This window comes from Kogia breviceps, chromosome 3 (assembly GCF_026419965.1).
Source record: "Kogia breviceps isolate mKogBre1 chromosome 3, mKogBre1 haplotype 1, whole genome shotgun sequence".
Classification (NCBI taxonomy): domain Eukaryota; kingdom Metazoa; phylum Chordata; class Mammalia; order Artiodactyla; family Physeteridae; genus Kogia; species Kogia breviceps.
This window is the reverse complement of record NC_081312.1, coordinates 157,530,329-157,551,457: the sequence shown is the minus strand read 5'-3', so window position 1 is coordinate 157,551,457 and position 21,129 is coordinate 157,530,329. Positions and strand designations below refer to the sequence as shown.

The 21,129-nt window shown below is 43.0% G+C and overlaps 1 protein-coding gene across 10 annotated transcripts in view; it reads left to right on the top strand.

Moving 5' to 3' along the window:
• Positions 1–6,187: 6,187 nt before the first annotated feature.
• ENTREP2 (endosomal transmembrane epsin interactor 2) overlaps positions 6,188–21,129 on the top strand; it is a 424,627-nt gene continuing 409,685 nt past the window's right edge. For 4 of the 10 annotated variants that reach the window (XM_067030097.1, XM_067030098.1, XM_067030100.1 and 1 more), the window contains exon 1: positions 6,188–6,406. In XM_067030097.1, the coding sequence (XP_066886198.1) occupies positions 6,188–6,406 (219 nt within the window). Of the gene's footprint in view, positions 6,407–6,565; positions 6,673–13,178; positions 13,328–21,129 lie in introns of those variants that run through there. The other 6 variants (XM_067030099.1, XM_067030105.1, XM_067030101.1 and 3 more) reach the window with 6 other exon arrangements.

Genomic DNA, 21,129 nt, shown 5'->3' with positions numbered 1-21,129 from the left:
TTTATGGTTTCCACTCTTATATTTATGTCTTTGATCCATTTTGAGTTAATTTTTATACATGGTGTGAGGCTGGGGTCCAACTTCCTTCTTTTGCATATGAAAATCCAGTTGTCTCACCTCCATCTGTTGAAGAGACTATTCTTTCTCCATTGAATGGCAGCCTTGTCAAAACTCGACTGGCGTTGGATGGATTTACTTCTGGACCCTCAATTCTATTCTAATGGTCTGTCTATCCTTATGTCTCTACCACACTGCTTTGATTACTGTAGCTTTCTAGTAAGTTTTGAAATCTAGAAGTGTGAGTCTTCCAACTCTATTCTTCTTTTTCAAGACTGTTTGGCTATTTGGGGCCCACTGCAATTCCAGAAGAATTTGAGGATTGGCTTTTCCATTTCTGCACACACAAAAAAATGTCTAAGTTTTGACGGGGATTACATAGAATCTGTAGAGTGTTTTGGGTATTGATGTCTTGATATTAAGTCCTCCTATCCATGAACATGGTGTCTTTCCATTTATTTAGGTTTTCTTTAATTTCTTTCAGCAATGTTCTATAATCTTTGCTATACAAATCTTTCACCCCCTTGGGTAAATTTATTCCCAGGTATGTTATTCTTTTAGATGGATTGTAAATGGAATTGCTTTATTAATGTTCTCTTCAGGTTGTTTTTTGCTGGTATATAAACAAATGACTAACTTCTGTGTGTTGATCTTGTATCCTGCAATTTTGCTGAATTTATCACCTCTAGTAGCTTTCTTGTGGATTCTTTGAGGATTTTCTATAAATATAGGATAATATCATCTGTAAACAGAGATAGTTTTAGTTCTTCCTTTCCAGTTTGTATGCCTCTTCTTTCTTTTTCTTGTCTGATTGCTCTAGTCAGAATTTCTAGTACAATGTTGAATAGCAGTGGTGAATATGAACACCCTTATCTCATTCCTGATTTTGTGGAAAAGCTGTCAATCTTTCACCCTGAGTATGATGCTAGGTGTGAGTCTTTCATAAATGTCCTTTATCATACTGAAGAAGTTAAAGGAAAGTGACTCTTTAAAATGTTATTTTTAGAAATAATTTGAGTCCTAGGATGATGTTATTTTGGTGGTATTTTTCTCCAGAGATGATTTTCTGTTGCTTTTGTCAGCTCCTAGAGGCTTCAGCAATGCAGAATTACTTTAATCCAAATTTCAGGTTTGGGATTTCTGGGCAACTGCAACCAGAGAGAAGCCTTGCTTACTCCCTTAATTCCCAGGCACAGCCATCTGGGGGCCCATCACAAAGCAGGGGACTGGCTTCCTGGGTTCCCACCCTTGGACGGACCTGGACTCAAAACTCATCTTTCTAACCCTGTGTGGTTGCCAGAGCCAGAATGCAAGTGCTCAGGGCAGAAGCTGTCCAAGTGCTGCATAACTCTCTGGATTCCTCCTAGATCTTGGCCTGGTATTCTCTCCATAATTCTTTGATGCTTTAAAAAACATATTTAAAAAACATTTCATTTGGCTTCTTAGTTGTCTTCAGTGGGAGAATTTGCTAGCCTGCTGTTCCTAGAAGTGGAGTTCTCTGCTGATTATTACTTTTCCAGAGGTAGGGATTATGAGATGCAAGTACACCTTTCTTCTGTATTATAGGAGATGCAAAGGAACACGTTCATTTCTCATCCATTTATGGAGAGGTATATGTTGAAAAGAGCAGGAATCTGGACCAAGGGGCCTGTAAGGGAGGCATTAGAATTACTTATCTCCCCTTGGTGCAAGAAGGCGTGAGGCTTGTCTTTCATAAAAAGCTCAGCCACCTTCTTTGCTTAAGAACAATGTCTCACAATACTACAAAGCTACAGTAATCAAAACAGCATGGTATTGGCACAAAAACAGAAATATGGATCAATGGAACAGAAAAGAGAGCCCAGAAATAAACCCATACACCTATGGACAATTTATCTTCAACAAAGGAGGCAAGAATATAAAATGGGGAAAAGACAGTCTCTTCAGCAAGTGGTGCTGGGAAAGTTGGACAGCTACATGTAAATCAATGAAGTTTGAATGCTCCCCTACACTGTAAACAAAAATAAACTCAAAATGGTTTAAAGATTTAAACATAAGACAAGACACCAGAAAACTCCTAGAAGAGAACATAGGCAAAACAGTCTCTGACATATATCATACCAATGTTTTCTTAGGTCAGTCTCCCAAGGCAATAGAAATAAAAGCAAAAATAAACAGATGGGACCCAATCAAACTTATAAGCTTTTGCAGAGCAAAGGAAACGATAAACAAAATAAAGAAACAACTGACGGACTGAGAGAAAATATTTGCAAATGATATGACCGATAAGGGCTGAATTTCCAAAATACACAAACAGCTCATACAATTCAATAATAAAAAACCAAACTACTCAATCGACAAATGGGCAGAAGACCTAAATAGACATTTCTCCAAAGAGGACATACAGATGGCCAACAGGCACATGAAAAGATGCTCCCCACTAATCATCACTAATTATTGGAGAAATACAAATCAAAACTACAATGAGGTAGTACCTCACACTGTTCAGATTGGCCATCATTAAAAAGTCTACAAATAATAAATGCTGGAGAGGGTGTGGAGAAAAGGGAGCCCTCCCACACTGTTGGTGGGTGCCACTATGGAAAACGGTATGGAGGTTCATCAAAACACTAAAAAGAGAGCTACCATATGATCCTGTAATCCCACTCCTGGGCAAATACCCAGACAAAACCACAATTCGAAAAGATACGTGCACCCCGATGTTCATAGCAGCACTGTTTACAATAGCCAAGACATGGAAACAACCTAAATGTCCATTGACAGATGAATGGATAAAGAAGATGTGGTGTATATATATGTACATATATATATATATATAATGAAATATTACTCAGCCATTAAAAAGGATAAAATAATGCCATTTGCAGCAACATGGATGGACCCAGAGATTATCATACTAAGAGAAGTCAGGAAGAGAAAGACAAATACCATGTAGTATCACTTACACGTGGAATCTAAAATACGACACAAATCAACACATCTATGAAACACAAACAGACTCACAGACATAGAGAAGAGACTTGTGGTTGTCAAGGGGAAGGGGGGTGGGGGAGGGATGAATTGGGAGTTTGGGATTAGCAGATGCAAACTATTATATAGAGAATGGATAAATAACAAGGTCCCACTATATAGCACAGGGAACTATATTCAATATTCTGTGATAAACAATAATGGAAAAGAATATGAAAAAGAATATATACATATATATGTATAACTGAGTCACTTTGCTGTACAGCAAAAGTTAACACAACATTGTAAATCAACTATATTTCAATAAAATTTAAAAAAAAAGAACAATGGTCTATTAGTCTAATCTGATTTAGGGAGAAAAAAAAAGTTGTATAAGGTGGTTCCAGGGGTCTCCAGGAATCTCCCATAACACTAGGACATGTATTGCTACAGCCTTTCATAAGAGAAGAGCACTGAGGAGCAAAGAGGGCCAAGGAGTTGCCAGCTCCTACCCTCTCTACTTTTCTCCCTCCCTTTCCCCCCCCCTTCCTTTCTTTATGATTCACTTCTAGGAAATTGACTCACCTTAATTATTTATTGCATTTAATACGACAGAATTTTAAGATTTTCTAAAATACAGAATTGATTTTTAAAAAAGCAAAGTAATTTAAATTTCTAGCTCAGTCTCTCCCTCAGCCCCCAAATCAAATTTCACCAAGGAGGTAGATCCCTATCCTAACCCACCTACACCAAAATCCCCTGCTGCACTGCCTGGAGCTTTTTCCATGTCATTGATAAATAGAAGGAATTGATTCACATATATTTTGGAAGCACATCTAATACGTAAATGGGAGTTCACTGGAGGTTTCCAACACTTGGTGACTCTTCCCATGGTGTGTCATCTGGCGGGCCCCTATATTTTTAGTCCATGTTTAATTCACCACTGACACCTGCCATACAGCTCTCAAATCCATCCAATTCTCCACTTTAATCCAAAACACTGTCACCTCTTGCCTACAGGACAGCAACAGCATCTCATCTCTCTACATTCCCTTGGGCATCCCTTAATCCATTTTCTATACTGTGGTCAGAAAGCTCTTTCCAAAGCTCCTTATCATCTGTTTTTTGGCACCGTGTAACACTGAACCCATTTGCAATTGGCCTTGGAGCAATTATCCATATGCTGCCCGTCTCCCCACTACACTGAAAGGTCTCTGAGTACAGGAAGCTGGTCTGTTTCTGCTCATCCTTACACCCTCAGTGTCTGGTACACGGGGGGTGTTTAACATATTTTTAAAAATACTACATAATGTCAATAAACTCTATGTAACTTACTTATTTGTTATGCTTGTTATCTGTTTCTCACCTTGCCCCTGGAAGGCAGGGGGTTGGCTGTTCTGTTCACCCATGTTCTCTGACAGCCTAAAAGGGGGCCCAGTGCTTAGAGGGCCCTTTGTGACCTTTTGTTGGAGGAATGAATAAAAGAATGAATGAGTGAGTTCACTACAGTGAGAAGCTAACTTCCTGGCAGTCCAGGATCTTGTTTGGTATAATTCCAAGCCCTTAAAAAGTGCTGGCCTGCACATTTCTAGATAGAGAATGTCTCCAGGAAATTTGAATTTGTACTCCAGTGCTCAGAACCATGCCAGTCAGAGGCTCAGTCCTGTTACAGGTTAAGAATTGCAGGAGGAGCAGCTTTGGCCACAGGCCAGAGTTCTGAGGGCAGCCACTTCATCTGTGGAATTCCCACCCCTGTTCATCCTTGCGCCATCCCGTTGAATTGGAAAATAAATCCCATCCCCGGTTAAGGAGTTGGCTGATAAAGGCTCGAGCTACTGCCCCTTCAAGAGGAATTTGCATTTTAATAGAGGCTCATTAGCCCCAAAGGAATCAGTATCTCTTCTAAAGATGTAATTTCCAGCACAGCAACTGAAATATTTGGGGGCGAGACTCTGCAGTGTTGCCGATCCAGATCAACATGAGGACTCCTTCAGTCCCGCCTTGAGGCTGTGTAAGACTGACCCACCATTTCCCACTATTATTACTGTGAACGTTGCCTTTTTCTGCCTAATCTTCTCAGGTCGCCTGACACTCGTGGGCCTCTCATGTCAACACAACCCTTTTCAACACTGGCAGTCTTAAAGTGGTCACATCAACAGGGCCACAAGGTGAATTGTGACAAAACTTCCAAGCTTTCTTGGTACCCTAAGGAAGCCAAGTCAGGTGTTTAAAACCTAATACGGGCAAAAGGGAGTAGAGATGATTTCGTAGGTCCTTCATGATACTGTTCATTTAAATTCGTCTTGTGCAATTTGTTTTCAGCCCCAACTTTTTACTTGTATCAAAAGCCCTGCAAATGGAAGGTGGGGAAGAGACATCCGTTCGTGAGCTGGAAATATTCTAAATGCCGAGTCCTCCAGGGCCGAGTTCTCAGTGGTGCCTTGAGAAATTCTGCAACTGCAGAAATTCTGGATCTTGGAATTCCGCATTCGAGAACGGCTCCTGCTCGCCACACCTGGGACCGAGCGCTCGGAATTCACATCCTCCCGACCCCGGCCTCGCCACGCGCGCCCCTCCCCCGCCCCGGGCCTGCCCCAGGCTAGGCGGCGGCTCGCCCCCTGTGGCGCGGCCGGGCCTTGGGCCCGGCTCCCAGGCCCCTTCCATGCCGCTGGCCCGGGGCTCCGCCTGCCGCCCTCGCCCTTGAAGCGCCCGCGATCCCCACTCCCCTCCGCGGCGAGGGGCGCGAGCGCCGAGGCCCAGCCGCTGGGACCACACCTGCGCCAGCCCGTTCCCGCCCCGCTCGGTCCCGGCTCGAGCTCCGGCCCCGGCCCCGCGCGCGGCGGCGAGCTCGCGCCCGGGGACAGAGGCGGCGGCGGCGGCTCGCTCCCGCGTCTGAGCTGAGGAGCGCGCCGGGCAGGCGGGAGGGGGCGCAGCGCGGCGCGGCCGGCGGGCGGCCCTGCTGAGCGGCGGCGGCGGCATGGGCGCGGGCACTGGCGGGGGCTGCGGGTGCCCGGCTCCCCGCCCGGCCCGGCCCGCTCCCAGCGCGCTGCCGCCGCAGCCGCCGCAGCCCCCGCGGCCCGCGGGGAGGCCAGCCCCGCAGCCGAAGCAACTTGTCTCGGACCCTCGGTGAGGAGGGGCGGCGCGCGGGGCCGGACGGGAGCAGGAGAGGCGTGCGGGCGCGATGCCGCCGGCCGGCGGTCCCCGCGCGCCGCGCCCCGCCGCGCTGCCCCGCAGCCTGTCCCGCCTGCGCGAGTGCCCGGGCCGCTCCCGCATCGTGCTGGCGCTCGGGGCCACGCAGATGGCGCTCGGATGCCTCATCGTGGCCGTCAGCTTCGCCGCGCTGGCGCTCACCACCTCGGCCCGCGTCCGCCACTCCTGCCCCTTCTGGGCCGGCTTCTCGGTGAGTGTCGGCGCCGGGCGCGCACGGGGCTGCAGGCGGGGGCGAGCCCACCAACCCGCGGGCGCCAAGTTTGGGGCGCAAGCGCCGGGCGAGCTGCCGCAGCCCGGGGTGCGGTTCAAAACTCGGGCAGGATAACTCCGGGGACCCAACTCACCGCTCGCCGCCCTGGGAGCGTGGCTTTCCCTTTCCCATCGCACTGGTCCCGGAGTAACTTTTCTTCGAGGAAGCAGGAGCCAGGCGCCCGCAACCACCCGAGGGGCCTTCGGGTGAGGGTGGGCGGCTGCGCCCTGGGGACCCGCCGGGGGCGCTGGGCAGCCCTGAGCGAGGCGGGAGCAGGGTTGCGAGCCTGGTGCCGGGCCGCGGCTCCGTGCGCCTGGCTTCCGCGGCGGCTCTGGTCGGGCACTGGGGAGCAGGGCGCGTCGCGTCGGGTCTCGGGTCAGTCGAGGCGGCGGGAACCGGCCGGACCCGCTTTGGCCGCCCACCCGCTTGGCGTCCAGGACTTGGCGCGTCCAGCGTTTGGCGGGAACGGACCGGCGAGCTCAGCGGGCGGCGGGACTGCGCGAGCGAATGCTGGCGGCGTCGGGGGGCGTGTTTAGTGAGCTTCGTAGCCGCGGTGACCGATTTTCAGGATTTTGACCCCCAAATTAGAGAATCCAGTGTCTGACAAACCTCCATAGGAGCAAAGCCACCAGGAAATCCCATGAAAGGAAATGATTGTCTCCAAGAGTTAATTTTGGGGGGTATTTTTTGATTGAAGTTGTTTTTTCCTGTATTAGTAAAGAACGGACATATGGAAACGGTAATAATCGATGCAGAGCAGATAGTCTTTATAAAGAGAGGCACTTGTTCTGCGAACTCTTGACATCTGTAACTATATTTGGTTTCTGGTGCTGGAGTACATCTTATAGGCTTAAACCGTAAACCAGTGTGTTTAAGTTCCATCTCCAGGGATCCAAACCAAGCCTTTGTAACGATTGTTTGCTATTTGTTGTTGAGTTTTGAAATTTAAAAATTCTGTCCAGCTTCACTTTTTGTTGTTGTTGTTCTTTTGTAATGGCCTTTGTTCTCTAAGTCCAATGCCCGCCTGGTAAAATGAGATCTGAGCAGAACTGACTCTGTGACACCCTGATCGATACAGGTATGGTGGTTTATCCTAATGGGGGTATTAATTTTCAAAGCTTATTTCAGACCGGGGTGAGTCTTGGAGAGCTGATTAGAACATCAGCTATGGCTGATTAGGCCGTAGCTCGCAGTGTTCAAATCAAAGACGGGGTTGGTAGCAAGACCCAGAAGTCATGATTAAAACGGGCCCCTGTATATAGTCTTCCTACCTCTGTAGCTCAATTTTTAGCATGATTTAGTATGCATTGTTTCCATGTGGTCTGTCTAGTGGGCCCGAGTTTGTGTCTGCTGGAGCGGCCTACAGGTGGCAGACTGATTGGTAAATGAGCTTCTCTTCCTGGCTTCTCCCTGGGCCTCTGCTTCTCCACCTAGTCCTAGCTATGTGGCTTTGGCACTTTCAAAGGGCATGGAAAAAGAGCTGCCTTTTAATAATAAACTTAAAAGGGAAAACACTCGTCAAAAACGGTAGAGAAGCTGTTTATGTGAAAAATGTACGTTCACTGCATTTTAGTCTAAATAGTTAAATAAATATGTAATCCATGGATTCAGTTTGGGTGATTCATGGTTATTTCTTTCCACAGCTATAATCTATTAGTCCTAACTAACTGCGATTCAGAATAGTTCCACACGTGTCTTCTGTGTGCAGACGTGCCTCTAGGCTCTGGGGACAACAGTGAACAACATTCTCTGCATATGTTTTAGAGGTTGTAGATTCTGCTCTCCGTCCGCTTCCCACTCCCCGCCTCTTTACACCCACTGTTTCATGGGCTAGTTTTCTTTCTTGAAACTGAATCTACCACATGGACCTTTACAATTCTTTCCAAACAGTATATACCATTTTTTACATATGACCTCTGCCCTTTGCAGACATGGTGGTTGGTTCCAGTGATGTTGGGACAGGTCTGCATGTTGGCGTGGCTTTCGGCACTAACACTGGCCCCTTGCCATGGATGTGCCTGCCTGCCCGGACCTGGAAACCACTTTGCAAGGATAGTTTTCTTTTACGAATGGTGACTAAGATGGCCGGCTTTACACCAAAATCTGTTCTGCGTGGTTTAGGGCTGCCCTGTGTTTCCTCTGCATTTCCTGAAATAAGAGGTGTGGGCTCTTTAGCACTTTCTAGGTTGCTAGGCCTTCTCTGTGATGTGTCCATGGTGAAGAACCATTGTAAAAATAATTCTCCTTTATTGAAGAATAAACAATACCCAAGAAAACAGCTTACATTTATTGAGCACCTATTGTGTGCCAGGCGTTAAGCTGAGTGTTTTTCGTGTTGCGATAGCACATTTTGTCTGTGGCCCTTGATGCCCCTGCTCTTGCACAGTTCCCTGCACTTGAACTTGGACTGGACCTCTGACTGGCCTTAGCCAGTGGGATGCAGCAGAACTATGGCTGTCTCCAGGGCTAGGCCTAAGCCCTGAGATGTCCTGGCAGTTTCTGCAGAGTCCACTGAGGTGAAGAGGGATTAAGGAACTTGCTGTATTAGTCAGGGTTCTCCAGAGAAACAGAACCAATAAATACATATGAGCAAGCTGGAGACCCAGGCACGCTGCTGGTATAATTCAGTCCAAGTCCAAAGGCCCAGGAACTGGAGGGCCCGTGGTGTAATTCCCAGCCTGGCCCCAAAGTCTAAGGACCAGGGGTGCTGATGGCTGAGGGCAGGAGCAGATGTCCCAGCTCAGAGAGAGTGAATCTGCCCATGTTCTGCCTTTTTGTCCTACTCAGGCCCTCACTGGCTTGGATGAGGCCCATCTGCATGGATAAAGGTGACCTTCTTTACTCAGTCTGCTGGTTCAGTGCTAATCTCTTCTGGACACCCTCTCAGACACCCCCCCAAATAATGTTTTCCTGTCTATCTGGGCACCCCTTTGTCTAGTCAAGTTGATACATAAAATTAACCCTCATACCTGCCCAAGGTCACACCTGGCCAATGTCAGGTTTGCAGTTTATTTTTTTAACATCTTTTTTCCAGTATAATTGCTTTACAATGTTGTGTTAGTTTGCGCTGTACAACAAAGTGAGTCAGCTGTATGTATACATATATCCCCATATCCCCTCCCTCTTGCGCCTCCCTCCCACCCTCCCTATCCCACCCCTCTGGGGGTTAAAAAGCACCAAGCTGATCTCCCTGAGGTGGATGGACCTAGAGTCTGTCATACAGAGTGAAGTAAGTCAGAAAGAGAAAAACAAATACCATATGCTAACACATATATATGGAATCTAAAAAAAAAATGGTTCTGATGAACCTAGGAGCAAGACAGCAATAAAGACGCAGGTTTGCACTTAGTTGCTCTTGTGAGGCCACAGTCCTAGCCATTAGACTTAATTGCCCCCCCAGGCAGAGGCTGATGGCGGGTGGAGTGGTGGAATAGAGCAGGCTGTAAAGAGTCAAAGGTAAAGCCTCCACAGGGAGGACACACCTCTGTTTCTTAGGAAAAGCACAAAATATGTGTAGAAAGGTGATGATTCAAGAGCACTTTGGGAAGGCATGAAATTAGGGAAATTAAGGAAGTCTGAGGATTGGGGACAGGGCTGGGGGGTCCTTGGCAAGGTTGGAAACGGGAAGGGCAGCAGGTCTGGCCAGGGAGCAGCTGCTGTTTCAGTGACTTGAGAACCACCTGCAAATGTGGTCTTGTTCTGGGTCCCTGCCATCCAGTTGGAACTTAGGGGTGGGCTGACTTCCCCAGGGATAAATGCTTGGCCCGTTTTGAGAGATGATGATCTATCTATATGAACATTTTAGAAGACTGCCAGGGCTGTGTGTGTTTTTAAATGATCATAGAATTCAGGGTTTTTTTTAAGTGAACCTTATATCATAGAATAGACTAAACAGTTTAGTATATGTAATAAAAAATATTAAAAATGGAATTAAAGGGGAGGGGAAGGAAATCTACAGTGCTGCCTCTGGCACTAGTGGAGGTCTTGAGTAGGTATCCTTTGATAGAGCAGCCTCATTATTTTTCTTTGAAATTTTCTTCATGCCCAGGGCATCAGCGACAAATAAGTACTCTGTGAATTATCCACATTGTCAGTTACACGTGTTGATAAAGACATAGCCAGACATAACCGTTAGGAGCCGACTGTTTATGCACGTGTGTGTATGTATTTTTTTTCCTTTTAAAGCAACACTATACTCCAAAAGCAACAGATGCTTGTTGCAATAACTGAAAACACAGAAGGGTATAAAGAAAATGACGACAGTGCCTTCTTCCATCCCAATTCTGTACCCACAGGTAATGTGCGTTGATGGTGTTGTTTCATGTGACCTTTCCATACTTTCCTTTACAATCACAAAAATATTAGGAATTATGTATATGTGTGGAATGTGTTTGTTTTCTTTTAAGTAATTTTTACAAGAGGTCATACCACACACCTTATTCCGTGACTTCTTTTTTTTTCTTTTATTTCGTGTATAATAAATATTCCCAGCCATAATTTATTATTCTTATTATTCCCATTATTTTTAATGACTGCATAAGGGTCCATAGTATGAATTTTTATAATTTATTCAGTTCTTATCCTGCTGAGAATACTGTGTCAGTTCTGTGTCTCTATAAACAATGTTGCTTATCTAGCCTTAGAGGCCAGTGCTTGTTTTCTGAGCATAAATTCCCCAAAGTGGAATGGCTAGTCGGTGGGTATTCAAATTTGGAATTTCATTAGATATTGCCAGATTAATTCCACAAAATGTTGCAGTTGGGCTTCCCTGGTGGCACAGAGGTTGAGAGTCCGCCTGCCGATGCAGGGGACACAGGTTCGTGCCCCAGTCTGGGAAGATCCCACGTGCCGCGGAGCGGCTAGGTCCGTGAGCCATGGCCGCTGAGCCTGCGCGTCCCGAGCCTGTGCTCTGCAACGGGAGAGGCCACAACAGTGAGAGGCCAGCGTACCGCAAAAAAAAAAAAAAAGGTTGCAGTCATCCCTGCCCACAGAAGCATGACACAAGGGTGCCCTTTTGCCACCCTCTTACCAGCCCAGGCTGTTAGCATTCCTTAACATTTTATTCCTCTGATGAAGAAAAAAATATTTCATTGTTTTCACTTGATCTGACTTTCCATGGTTATTTCTCTCATATGTTGCAGATGTTTTCTTGCAGTTTTTCATTTCTCATGTGGCTTAATTTTTGGTGTCTTTTACCATATATAAAATTTTAAAACTTTTTATGTAGTCAAATCTGTTTTCTCTTTTGCAGTGTGTGGGCTGTTTTCTTAGTTAAGATGGTTGTCATTACAGAGGTCACACAAACATTCCTTTACATTTCTTTCTAATGTTTTTATTTTATTTTTTACATTCAAATTTTACATCATCCAGAATTTGTTTTGCATATGGTATGAAAAAAGGGCCTAACTTTATTTGCTTGCAGACAAAGTTCCTATGTACCTATGCTTATCTTTTGGATTCTATTCAGTTTTACTCTCTTTTATTTTTTTTCATTGAGATGTAATTGACACAGAATATTATACTAGTTTCAAGCGTACAACATAATGATCCGATACTTGTATGTATTGCAGAATGATCACAACAGTAAGTCTACTTATGCAATAAATCTCCTTACATATTCATCACCATATATATCGTAGTTGACAAAATTCTTTTTTCTTGGAATGAGAACTTTTAGGATTTAGTCTCTTAGCAACTTCGAAATATGCAGTACAGGATTGTTGTTAACTATAGTTGCCATGCTGTAACATCCCATGACAACTTTACTCTCTTCATTGTTTTAGGGTCAATACCACATACTTTTGATTAAGGCAACATCCTGGTGAATTTTGCTATTTGGTCAGGCAGGTCCCTCCATACTGTTTTCTTTTTCAAAAGTGCCATGGCTCTTTTTCTGTATTAACTTTAGCATATCTGTGTTTATTACTCATACATTAGTAGTTTCCAGTAATACCCTATTACGATTTTTTAAAAAATTTATTTATTTTATTTTTTGGCTGCATTGGGTCTCTGTTGTTGCGCACGGGCTTTCTCTAGTTGTGGCAAGCGGGGTGCATGGGCTTCTTATTGCGGTGGCTTCTCTTGTTATGGAGCACAGGCTCTAGGAGCATGGGCTCAGTAGTTGTGGTGCATGGGCTCAGTAGTTGTGGCTTGTGAGCTCTAGAGCGCAGGCTCAGTAGTTGTGGCGCGTGGGCTCAGTAGTTGTGGCACACGGGCTTAGTTGCTCTGCGGCATGTGGGATCTTCCTGGACCAGGGCTTGAACCCGTGTCCCCTGCATTAGCAGGCGGATTCTTAACCACTGAGCCACCAGGGAAGCCCAACCCTCTTAGGATTTGGATTGCAATTGCATTACATTGATGGATCAATTTTGGAAGTACTGACAGTTTTATCATATGAAAACTTCCAGTTCAGGAACATGGTTTGCGTCTTCATTTCTTTGTCCTTTGTCTTTATACCTTTCAGAAAAATCTTTTATGGGGATGCGTTCATGGGGGCAGATTTTCAGTCTCCCCTAAACTGCTTTTGAAAAGTAAACCAGTTTATAAGATCATCGTGGAAAAAGCTGAGTGAGGACAGGTTGATGAAAGATGGGAGACGCCCACAGGTCAGGACATAGACCGTGTAGCCAGTCCACCAGCAGCAGCCGGAGCTGTAGATGAACAGCAGGGGAGGCGGGGCGTGGGTGGTGGGCAGTGAACGGGAGCTGTTGACAGGCTGTGGGAACCAAAATCACCACGAGTTACTCAACCAGCAAAGTGGGTGGGCGCCGGAGAGGTGCTCTGGGGCTTCTGATTGTGGGTGAGAACAGTAGCCGTGCAGGGACATGGAGCACAAGCCTGGGAGCATCCGAGAAATGCACAGTGAGTCTTTCCTCTTAGAAGGTCAGAGCCTTACCCTGAGCAGAATGACTGGAAACATAAACCAAATTGAGCAGGACGGGAACACAGACGGCAAGGCAGGGGAGGTTCAGACGGTGCAGGTCGGGGGAAAGAGATCTCAGAAACTGCTCCAGCAGCAAAAGAGAAGACCCCGAGCAGAGAGTGTGGTCTTGGAAATTAAGGACTTTGGGGGTCTAGAGCTGGAGCAAAGGGCTAGGGTGGGAGTGAGCTTTATGAGGGTTCTGGATTTAACTCTGAGAAACAAATAAGTGGATACATAGAGATCTCACACTTGTGTTCTTTACAGATCCATAGAGCCCGGCTGGGAAAGCTGTCCTAGCCCATCCCCTCTTCTTTAGGAGCTTTCTCTTCTCACATCAGGAAAATCCACCTCATTCATACATGGGGAACAAAAAATGGAACATTAGGTAACTTTATGCAAAATTGATTCAAAGGCAAATGATGAAAATGAACATAATGGTGCTACAGAAAATGAGAGCACATCAGAAAAATCATAAACTAATATTTCAAGATAAGCTAAAAGAAAAAACAATTTGAAAGAGTAACATCCAGCAGAAATTTAGAAATGCAAAGGGTATGGCTAGATAACAGAAAATTATGAAATGAGAACAGATTGATGTCAGGAAAGAATTAGGAAAAAATGAATTTTAGGAAGGAAGACTAAATTGTGTCCAGAAGGAACACAAGAGCAAATGGTTTCCATAGACAGCACAGAAGTAAAAATACAGGATGAAAAGGAGAAAAATGAAAACAATAGCCAATAAAGAAAGGGATAGAGTGAATTAGAAAGTATAGGAGACAGGCAAAAGAGATCTGATATATATATGTACAATTAGAGTGTCTAAGACAGGAAGAATAAAGCAATGGAATAAAATAAATATTTAGAACTATAATGCAAGAAAACTCTCCTAAAAATAAAAGAGACTTGAAAGTGTCTACCATGTAACTGGGGGGGGGGGGAGGAAATCAATGCAGAATAATCAACATTGAGATATAGCCCTTTAAAATAACGAATGTTTAAAGATAAGGAAAAAATCCTTTGGGCATCCAGATAAAAAGTCCTAGTCATTTGTATTGTGCATTGGAATTCTCATAGCCAAATAAATTCTTTGCTAGAAAAGGTGAAGCAATATTTTAAAAAGTAAATTTTGGGAGGAAAAAGTTGAAATTTCCAACTTGTAGAAAAGTTATAGAACAGAACTGAGAACTCCTGTGCTGTATCCCTTCAGTTAAGTTCCCTGATTGTAACCGTTTTACTCTATTTGCCCCATGGCTTGCACTTGTGTACCCTGTCTCTCTTCCTCAGTGGGGAAAAAAAAAATCCATTATCATTAGTTTTTTTCTTGACTTTTTTGGGAGCAGGCTGCAGACGTGATGCCCCATCACCCCTAATAATTTCAGAGTATATCACCCCCACTCAAGGATACTGTTCTGTATTACCAGCACAAACTCCTCCAGACTAGGAAATCAACATTGAAAGAACACTGTCACCCGATTCATAGACTCCATTGCAATTTCACCAACTGTCCAAATAGTGTTCTTTTCCCCTTTCTGGCCCAGGATCCTATCCAGGAATATGCGTGTGTCTCATTTCTCTTCGCGCTCTTCAGTCTTCCTTTGTGTTTTGTGTTTTCCATGGTCTTAAAGGGTATAAGCCTTATTATTCTATAGGATGACCCTGAACCTGGGTCCATCCGGTTTATCCTCATGGCCACATGGGTTATGCATTCTTGGAAATGAATGAAAAGCAGGATGGACATGCAAGATATTCTTTCAATTCCTTCTGTCTTCCATATTCTCTGATGAGCAGTCCATGGTAATTTAAATTGTTGCTCCCATATGAATTGACTGACTTTTTCTCCTTTCATCTCCATTCTGCTATTAAACTCACCCACTGAATTTTTTACTTTGGTTATTCTGTTTTTCAGTTTTAAAACTTTCCATGGGTTTCCTTTCATATCAACTCATTTTTTTTTTTTTTTCTTTTAGTTTTTGTAGCTTTTCATTCATTCCCCAAACGTTTGCTCTTACTTACTGGAACATTTTTATCATCACTGCTTTAAAGTCTTTGATCACTCCAAGATCTATCATTGATTGTGTTTTCTCTGGGAGTTGACAGTCCTGATTCTTTGTAGGCTGAGTAACTTTGGATTATGTCCTGGACATTTTGAATATTATGTTGTGAGTCTCTGTACCTTGTTTAAATGCAATTAAGAATGTTGCTATTTTTTATGACACAAATGAACTTATCTATGAAACAGACTCACAAGACATAGAGAACAGACTTGTGGTTGCCGAGGGAGAGAGGGCGGGGGAGGGATGGAGTGGGAGTTTGGGATTAGCAGATGCAAACTATTATATATAGAGTAATAGATAAACAACAAGGTCATACTGTATAGCACAGGGAACTATATTCAATATCCTGTGATAAACTATAATAGAAAAGAATCTGAAAAAGAATATATATTTATATATGTATAACTGAATCACTTTGCTGTACAGTAGAAATTAACACAACATTGTAGATCAACTATATTTCAATAAAGTTTTTTAGAAAAGAATGTTGCTATTTTTGTGTTAGCAGGCTAGCCATTCTCTCCGATTTAGACCGTGTTGAGGCCAGCCTTCTGTGGATTGTCATTCTGATGTCAGTCCAGTTTTCAAAGTCTTTGCAGTACTTTTCAGCCTGTCCTGCACATACAACGCCCAGTGGCCAGTCTGGTTCTGGGGTGATGATCTATCCTGTAGTTCTGTATAGCACAGGGAACTCTACTCAATATTCTGTAATGGCCTATGTGGGAAAAGAATCTAAAAAAGAGTGCATATATGTCTATGTATAACTGATTCACTTTGCTGTACACCTGAAACTAACACAACACTGTAAATCAACTATACTCCAATAAAAATTAAAAAAACAAGAAAGGATTCTGTTTAGGGTCGTGTCTTCGCCTCAGGGATGAGCCCACTAGTTCATAAACAAATTTCAGGCATCACTTCCCACAGTTCCTCCCTCTGTGATCTTCCTGATGTTTTCTGTTTCCCTGGGGCTTCTCTTATCTAGTCCTCCAAGAATGCTAGGGCTTTTTTTTTTTTTTTTTTTTTTTCTGAAGTAAATATTGAGTTTATTTAAAAAAATTTTTTTTTTAGGAATAATACATGACTTTTTTTTTTTTTTTGTATAGTTTTACAATGTTGTGTTAGCTTCTGCTATATAGCGAAGTGGAGTTCCCTGTGCTATACAGCAGCTTCTCATTAGTTATCTATTTTATACATATTCATGTATATATGTCAATCCCAATCTCCCAATTCATCCCGCCCCCTCCTTTCCCCGCTTGGTGTCCATACATTTGTTCTCTACATCTGTGTCTCTATTTCTGACTTGCAAACGGGTTCACCTGTATGATTTTTCTAGATTCCACATAGGAGCGTTAATATACGATATTTGTTTTTCTCTTTCTGACTTACTTCACTCTGTTTGACAGTCTCTAGGTCCATCCATGTCTCTACAAATGACCCAATTTCGTTCCTTTTTATGGCGGAGTAATATTCCATTGTATATATGTACCACATCTTCTTTATCCATTAGTCTGTCAATGGGCATTTAGGTGCTTCCATATCCTGGCTGTTGTAAAGAGTGCTGCAGTGAACATTGGGGTGCATGTGTCTTTTTGAATTATGATTTTCTCTGGGTATATGCTCAGGAGTGGGATTGCTGGGTCATATGGTAATTCTATTTTTAGTTTTTTAAGGAACTTCCATACTGTTCTCCACAGTGGCTGTATCAATTTACATTCCCACCAATAGTGCAAGAGGGCTCCCTTTCCTCCACACCCTCTCCAGCATTTATTGTTTGTAGATTTTTTGATGATTGCCATTCTGACTGGTTATGAGGTGATACCTCATTGTAGTTTTGATTTGCATTTCTCTAATTATTAGTGATGTTGAGCATCTCTTCATGTGCCTCTTGGCCATCTGTATGTCTTCTTTGGAGAAATGTCTGTTTCGGTCTTCCATTTTTTGATTGGGTTGTTTGTGGTTTTGATATTGAGCTGCATGAGCTGTTTTTATATTTTGGAGATTAATCCTTTGTCTGATGATTCATTTGCAAATATTTTCTCCCATTCTGAGGGTTGTATTTTTGTCTTGTTTATGGTTTTCTTTGCTGTGCAAAAGCTTTTAAGTCTCATTAGGTGCCTTTTGTAAGACCGGACACTATAAAACTATTAGAGGAAAACATAGGAAGAACACTCTTTGACATAAATCACAGCAAGATCTTTTTTGACCCACATCCTCGAATAATGGAAATAAAAATAAACAAAGGAACACTAGGGCTTTACCTTGTCTTGCTTAGGGGTTGTGCAGTGGGGGGACAAAGCGAAAGAACTAGTAACAAGGCTTTGTCCCGCCCTCTTGGGACCAAGCCCCTCCTCTGGAGCAGGCAAAGGGGAAGGGTCTTCTGTGCGTTGCCAGCTCCTGTTTCTGCTGTGGTGTTGCTTGGGTGCTGGGGTGTGAGAGTGCTGCAGAGAGAAGAGAGAGAAACCTAGAAGCAAAAACACTGGGGATTTGCTCACTCTCTTTGGGCGTTATGGAGCCGATTTCCAAATCCGTGAGCCAGAGCTCGGGGGCTTCTCCCAGGCCCTGTCTGTCTGCCTGCATGCTCAATTGTGGGTTTCGGGCTGTGTTGCATTTTGGCTGGGGGATGCATGCTCCAGAGGGAGCAATGACAACCCTCTGACACTGTGGTGGTAACTGGAATTCCATCTCTCTCCACCCATCTGCCTGCTGTTTTGCTCTGAGTTTCCCTGTGGTCTATTCTCTGCATCCCATCAGGTCCACGGCTGCAATCAGCGGGAGACACAGGGTGGTGTGTGCTTCCTCCACCCAGGACAAAACCTCAGTGCTTTTAATCTGCTTCCTTTGTGAGCCAAGCATCCTGTCTTCAGAGAATTGTCCTTTAAATATAAAGGCCAGAGACATAGAGTTTTGTTTCATTAAATGTAATTTTTAATTTTGTATTGGAGTAGAGTTGATTTACAATGTAGTGTGAGTTTCAGGTGTACAGCAAAGTGATTCAGTTATACATAGACATGTATCCATTCTTTTTCAGATTCTTTAAGTGAAGTCAGACAGAGAAAGACAAATATCATGATATCACTTCTAGGTGGAATAAAAAAAAATGATACAGATGAACTTATTTACAAAGCAGAAACAGAGATAGAGTTTTGAATTTGCAAGAACTCTGGGACTGTTCCCCCTAGTGAACCCTTTCATAGTTATTTACTAGAGAGTGAGCTTCAGAAAACTTAAATAATGGTGAAGCTTTTCATAAGGTCTAGTGATGAACAATGACTAGTTTTAACTGTAGAATTAAAGCTCAGAGATAGCAATAAGGGAGGCAGACTAAAACATAGCATTAGATGTTCGGGTTATGTGGAACCATACAGCTAGAAAAATAAATGGGGGGAGATGAGGGAGAAGTAGAATCAGCTCCTTAATTGGCACATTGGGGTGAGCTAGGATGGAAAAATGTCTCTCGAAACTGACAAAGCAAGAAGTGGAAGGTTAAATTTATTGAAGACCATACAGATTAACAGTAGATTGAATACTAGTGACTAAAATGGATGCTGTATGAAGAGCGGGTGGCCGGGGGAGTAGGGGGGGAGATAGGGGGAGATGAAGAAGCAATTACTAGCTAATTACATTATTGCTCATAGGAGCAATAATTATATTATATATAATATATTACCTCCCTCATAGGAGGGAGGTAATAATGTCTAAAAGTGGAGGGTGCTAAGGGGGTTATATAAGGTAGTAATATAAAAGGAGCAACTAGAACCAAATCCTTCCTACGTACCTACAGAAACACAGAGAGAGAAGCAAGCAGACTGCAGCCCACGGACGAAAAGACTGAGTATGTGCGTCAGTGTTTTAAATATAAGGCTAAAAATCTGCAAAGCTGATGCCACACATCCAGACTGTACTAACATTATATAAATGGGCTTAATTCACCTAGTTTAAAAAGTTTTTCAGGTTGACTTAACAAAGCAAGATCTGGAGATAGAGTTAAAATGAAGAGATTTAGAAAGGCTAAAAATAAAAGGACTGAAAAGATATACCAGGCAAATTCAAATAAAAAGAAAGCAGGCCTCTCTCTCTCTCTTTCTTTTTAAATTGAAGTGTAGCTGACTTACAGTGTTGCGTTAATTTCTGATGTACAGCAAAGTGGTTTTACACATATACACATTTTTTTTCATTTTGGTTTATTACAGAATATTGAATATAGTTCCCTGTGCTATATATACAGTAGGACCTTGTTGTTTATCCATCCTATGTATAGTAGTTTGCATCTGCTAACCCCAAACTCCCAATCCTTCCCTCCCCTATTCCCCTCCCCATTGGCAACCACAGGTCTGTTCTCTATGTCTGAGGCCTCACTCTTGGTACCAGGCAAGGTAGGATTCACATATTCTTGCTTATTCGTGATACAGTGTAATGTTGTATCTTTGTATTTTGCTTCAGTGATTAACGTTTTTAATGTGAATGTTAAATATTTGAGCAGGTGGAGTGTTCTAACCTTCTGTCCTATGGCTGCTGTACCTTTCTTGTCAAATGTGCTCCAAGCTTTTGTGGTGTTGGTTTGTGTTGTCTTTGAAATTTCCCCTTCTCCAGGACTTACTGCTCCTATACAGAGAAACTGTTGACTTTTATTTCTCTCTTATTTTGAAATTATTTTTCTACTTTTTAAAGTAAATGTCTTGTGCTTTCCATTTCTACATCCATATCATGTATAAATAATTGTTTGTTTATATTCAGTGTTTTCATATCTCAATATTTGTCGTATGCTGCTTACTCCTTTCCTTATTGCATTAATCGGAATCTTCAGTTTGAATGATACTGTGAAAGGAAGCATTCATGTCTTGCTCTTGAGTTTACTGGGAAAAGCTTTAGTTTCATTGCTTTTATTTCTTAATAGGTAGGTAATTTTGATGACTTAAATTTTGCTGTAATTTTGCTGTAAATTTAAATTTTAAATTTAAACTTAAATTTTGCTGTAATTTCAAACTTGGAGAAAAGTTGCAAAAAAGTACAAAAAATGCCATATATCCTTAACCCAGATTCACCAATTATTAACATTTTTCCCCTTTCATTTTGTCATTTCCAGACCCCCAACCCCCCTGAACAATCAATTGGTTGATTGATTGATACCTCCATCTACATATTTTTTCTGAATCACTTGAGAGTAGTTGCATGCCCCTTTGCCCCTAAATACTCCAGTGTATATTTCCTAAATAGGCATTACGTAAACATGAAGCCACCATAAAAGTGAGGAAATTAACATCGATACAACAGTATCCATAGTCCATATTCAAATTTTTCCAGTTGTCCCTAGAATGTTCTTTATAAATATTTCCCTCACCTGCTCTCTAGTCCAGTATGCAAATTAGGAATTTAAAAGTCAAACTTACGTAGTTTCCTGTTTAGAATTCTTACGAGGAATGACTGCTGAATTTTTCAGGTGTCATCTATTTATGTAATCTCTTGGTTTTTCTCTTTCAGTAATTGACGTACTGAAGTATGTTGATAGATTTCCTAATGTTGAATTATCCTTGGCTTTCTGGAATCATCCTTATCACTTATTCTTTTAACATATTGTTAGAATCCATGTGCTGTAATATTAAGATGTTTGCTTCTGTAGCCACATACAAAATTGGTCTGGAGTTTGTGCGTTCACACATGTATACAAGCATACACTATCTTTATTA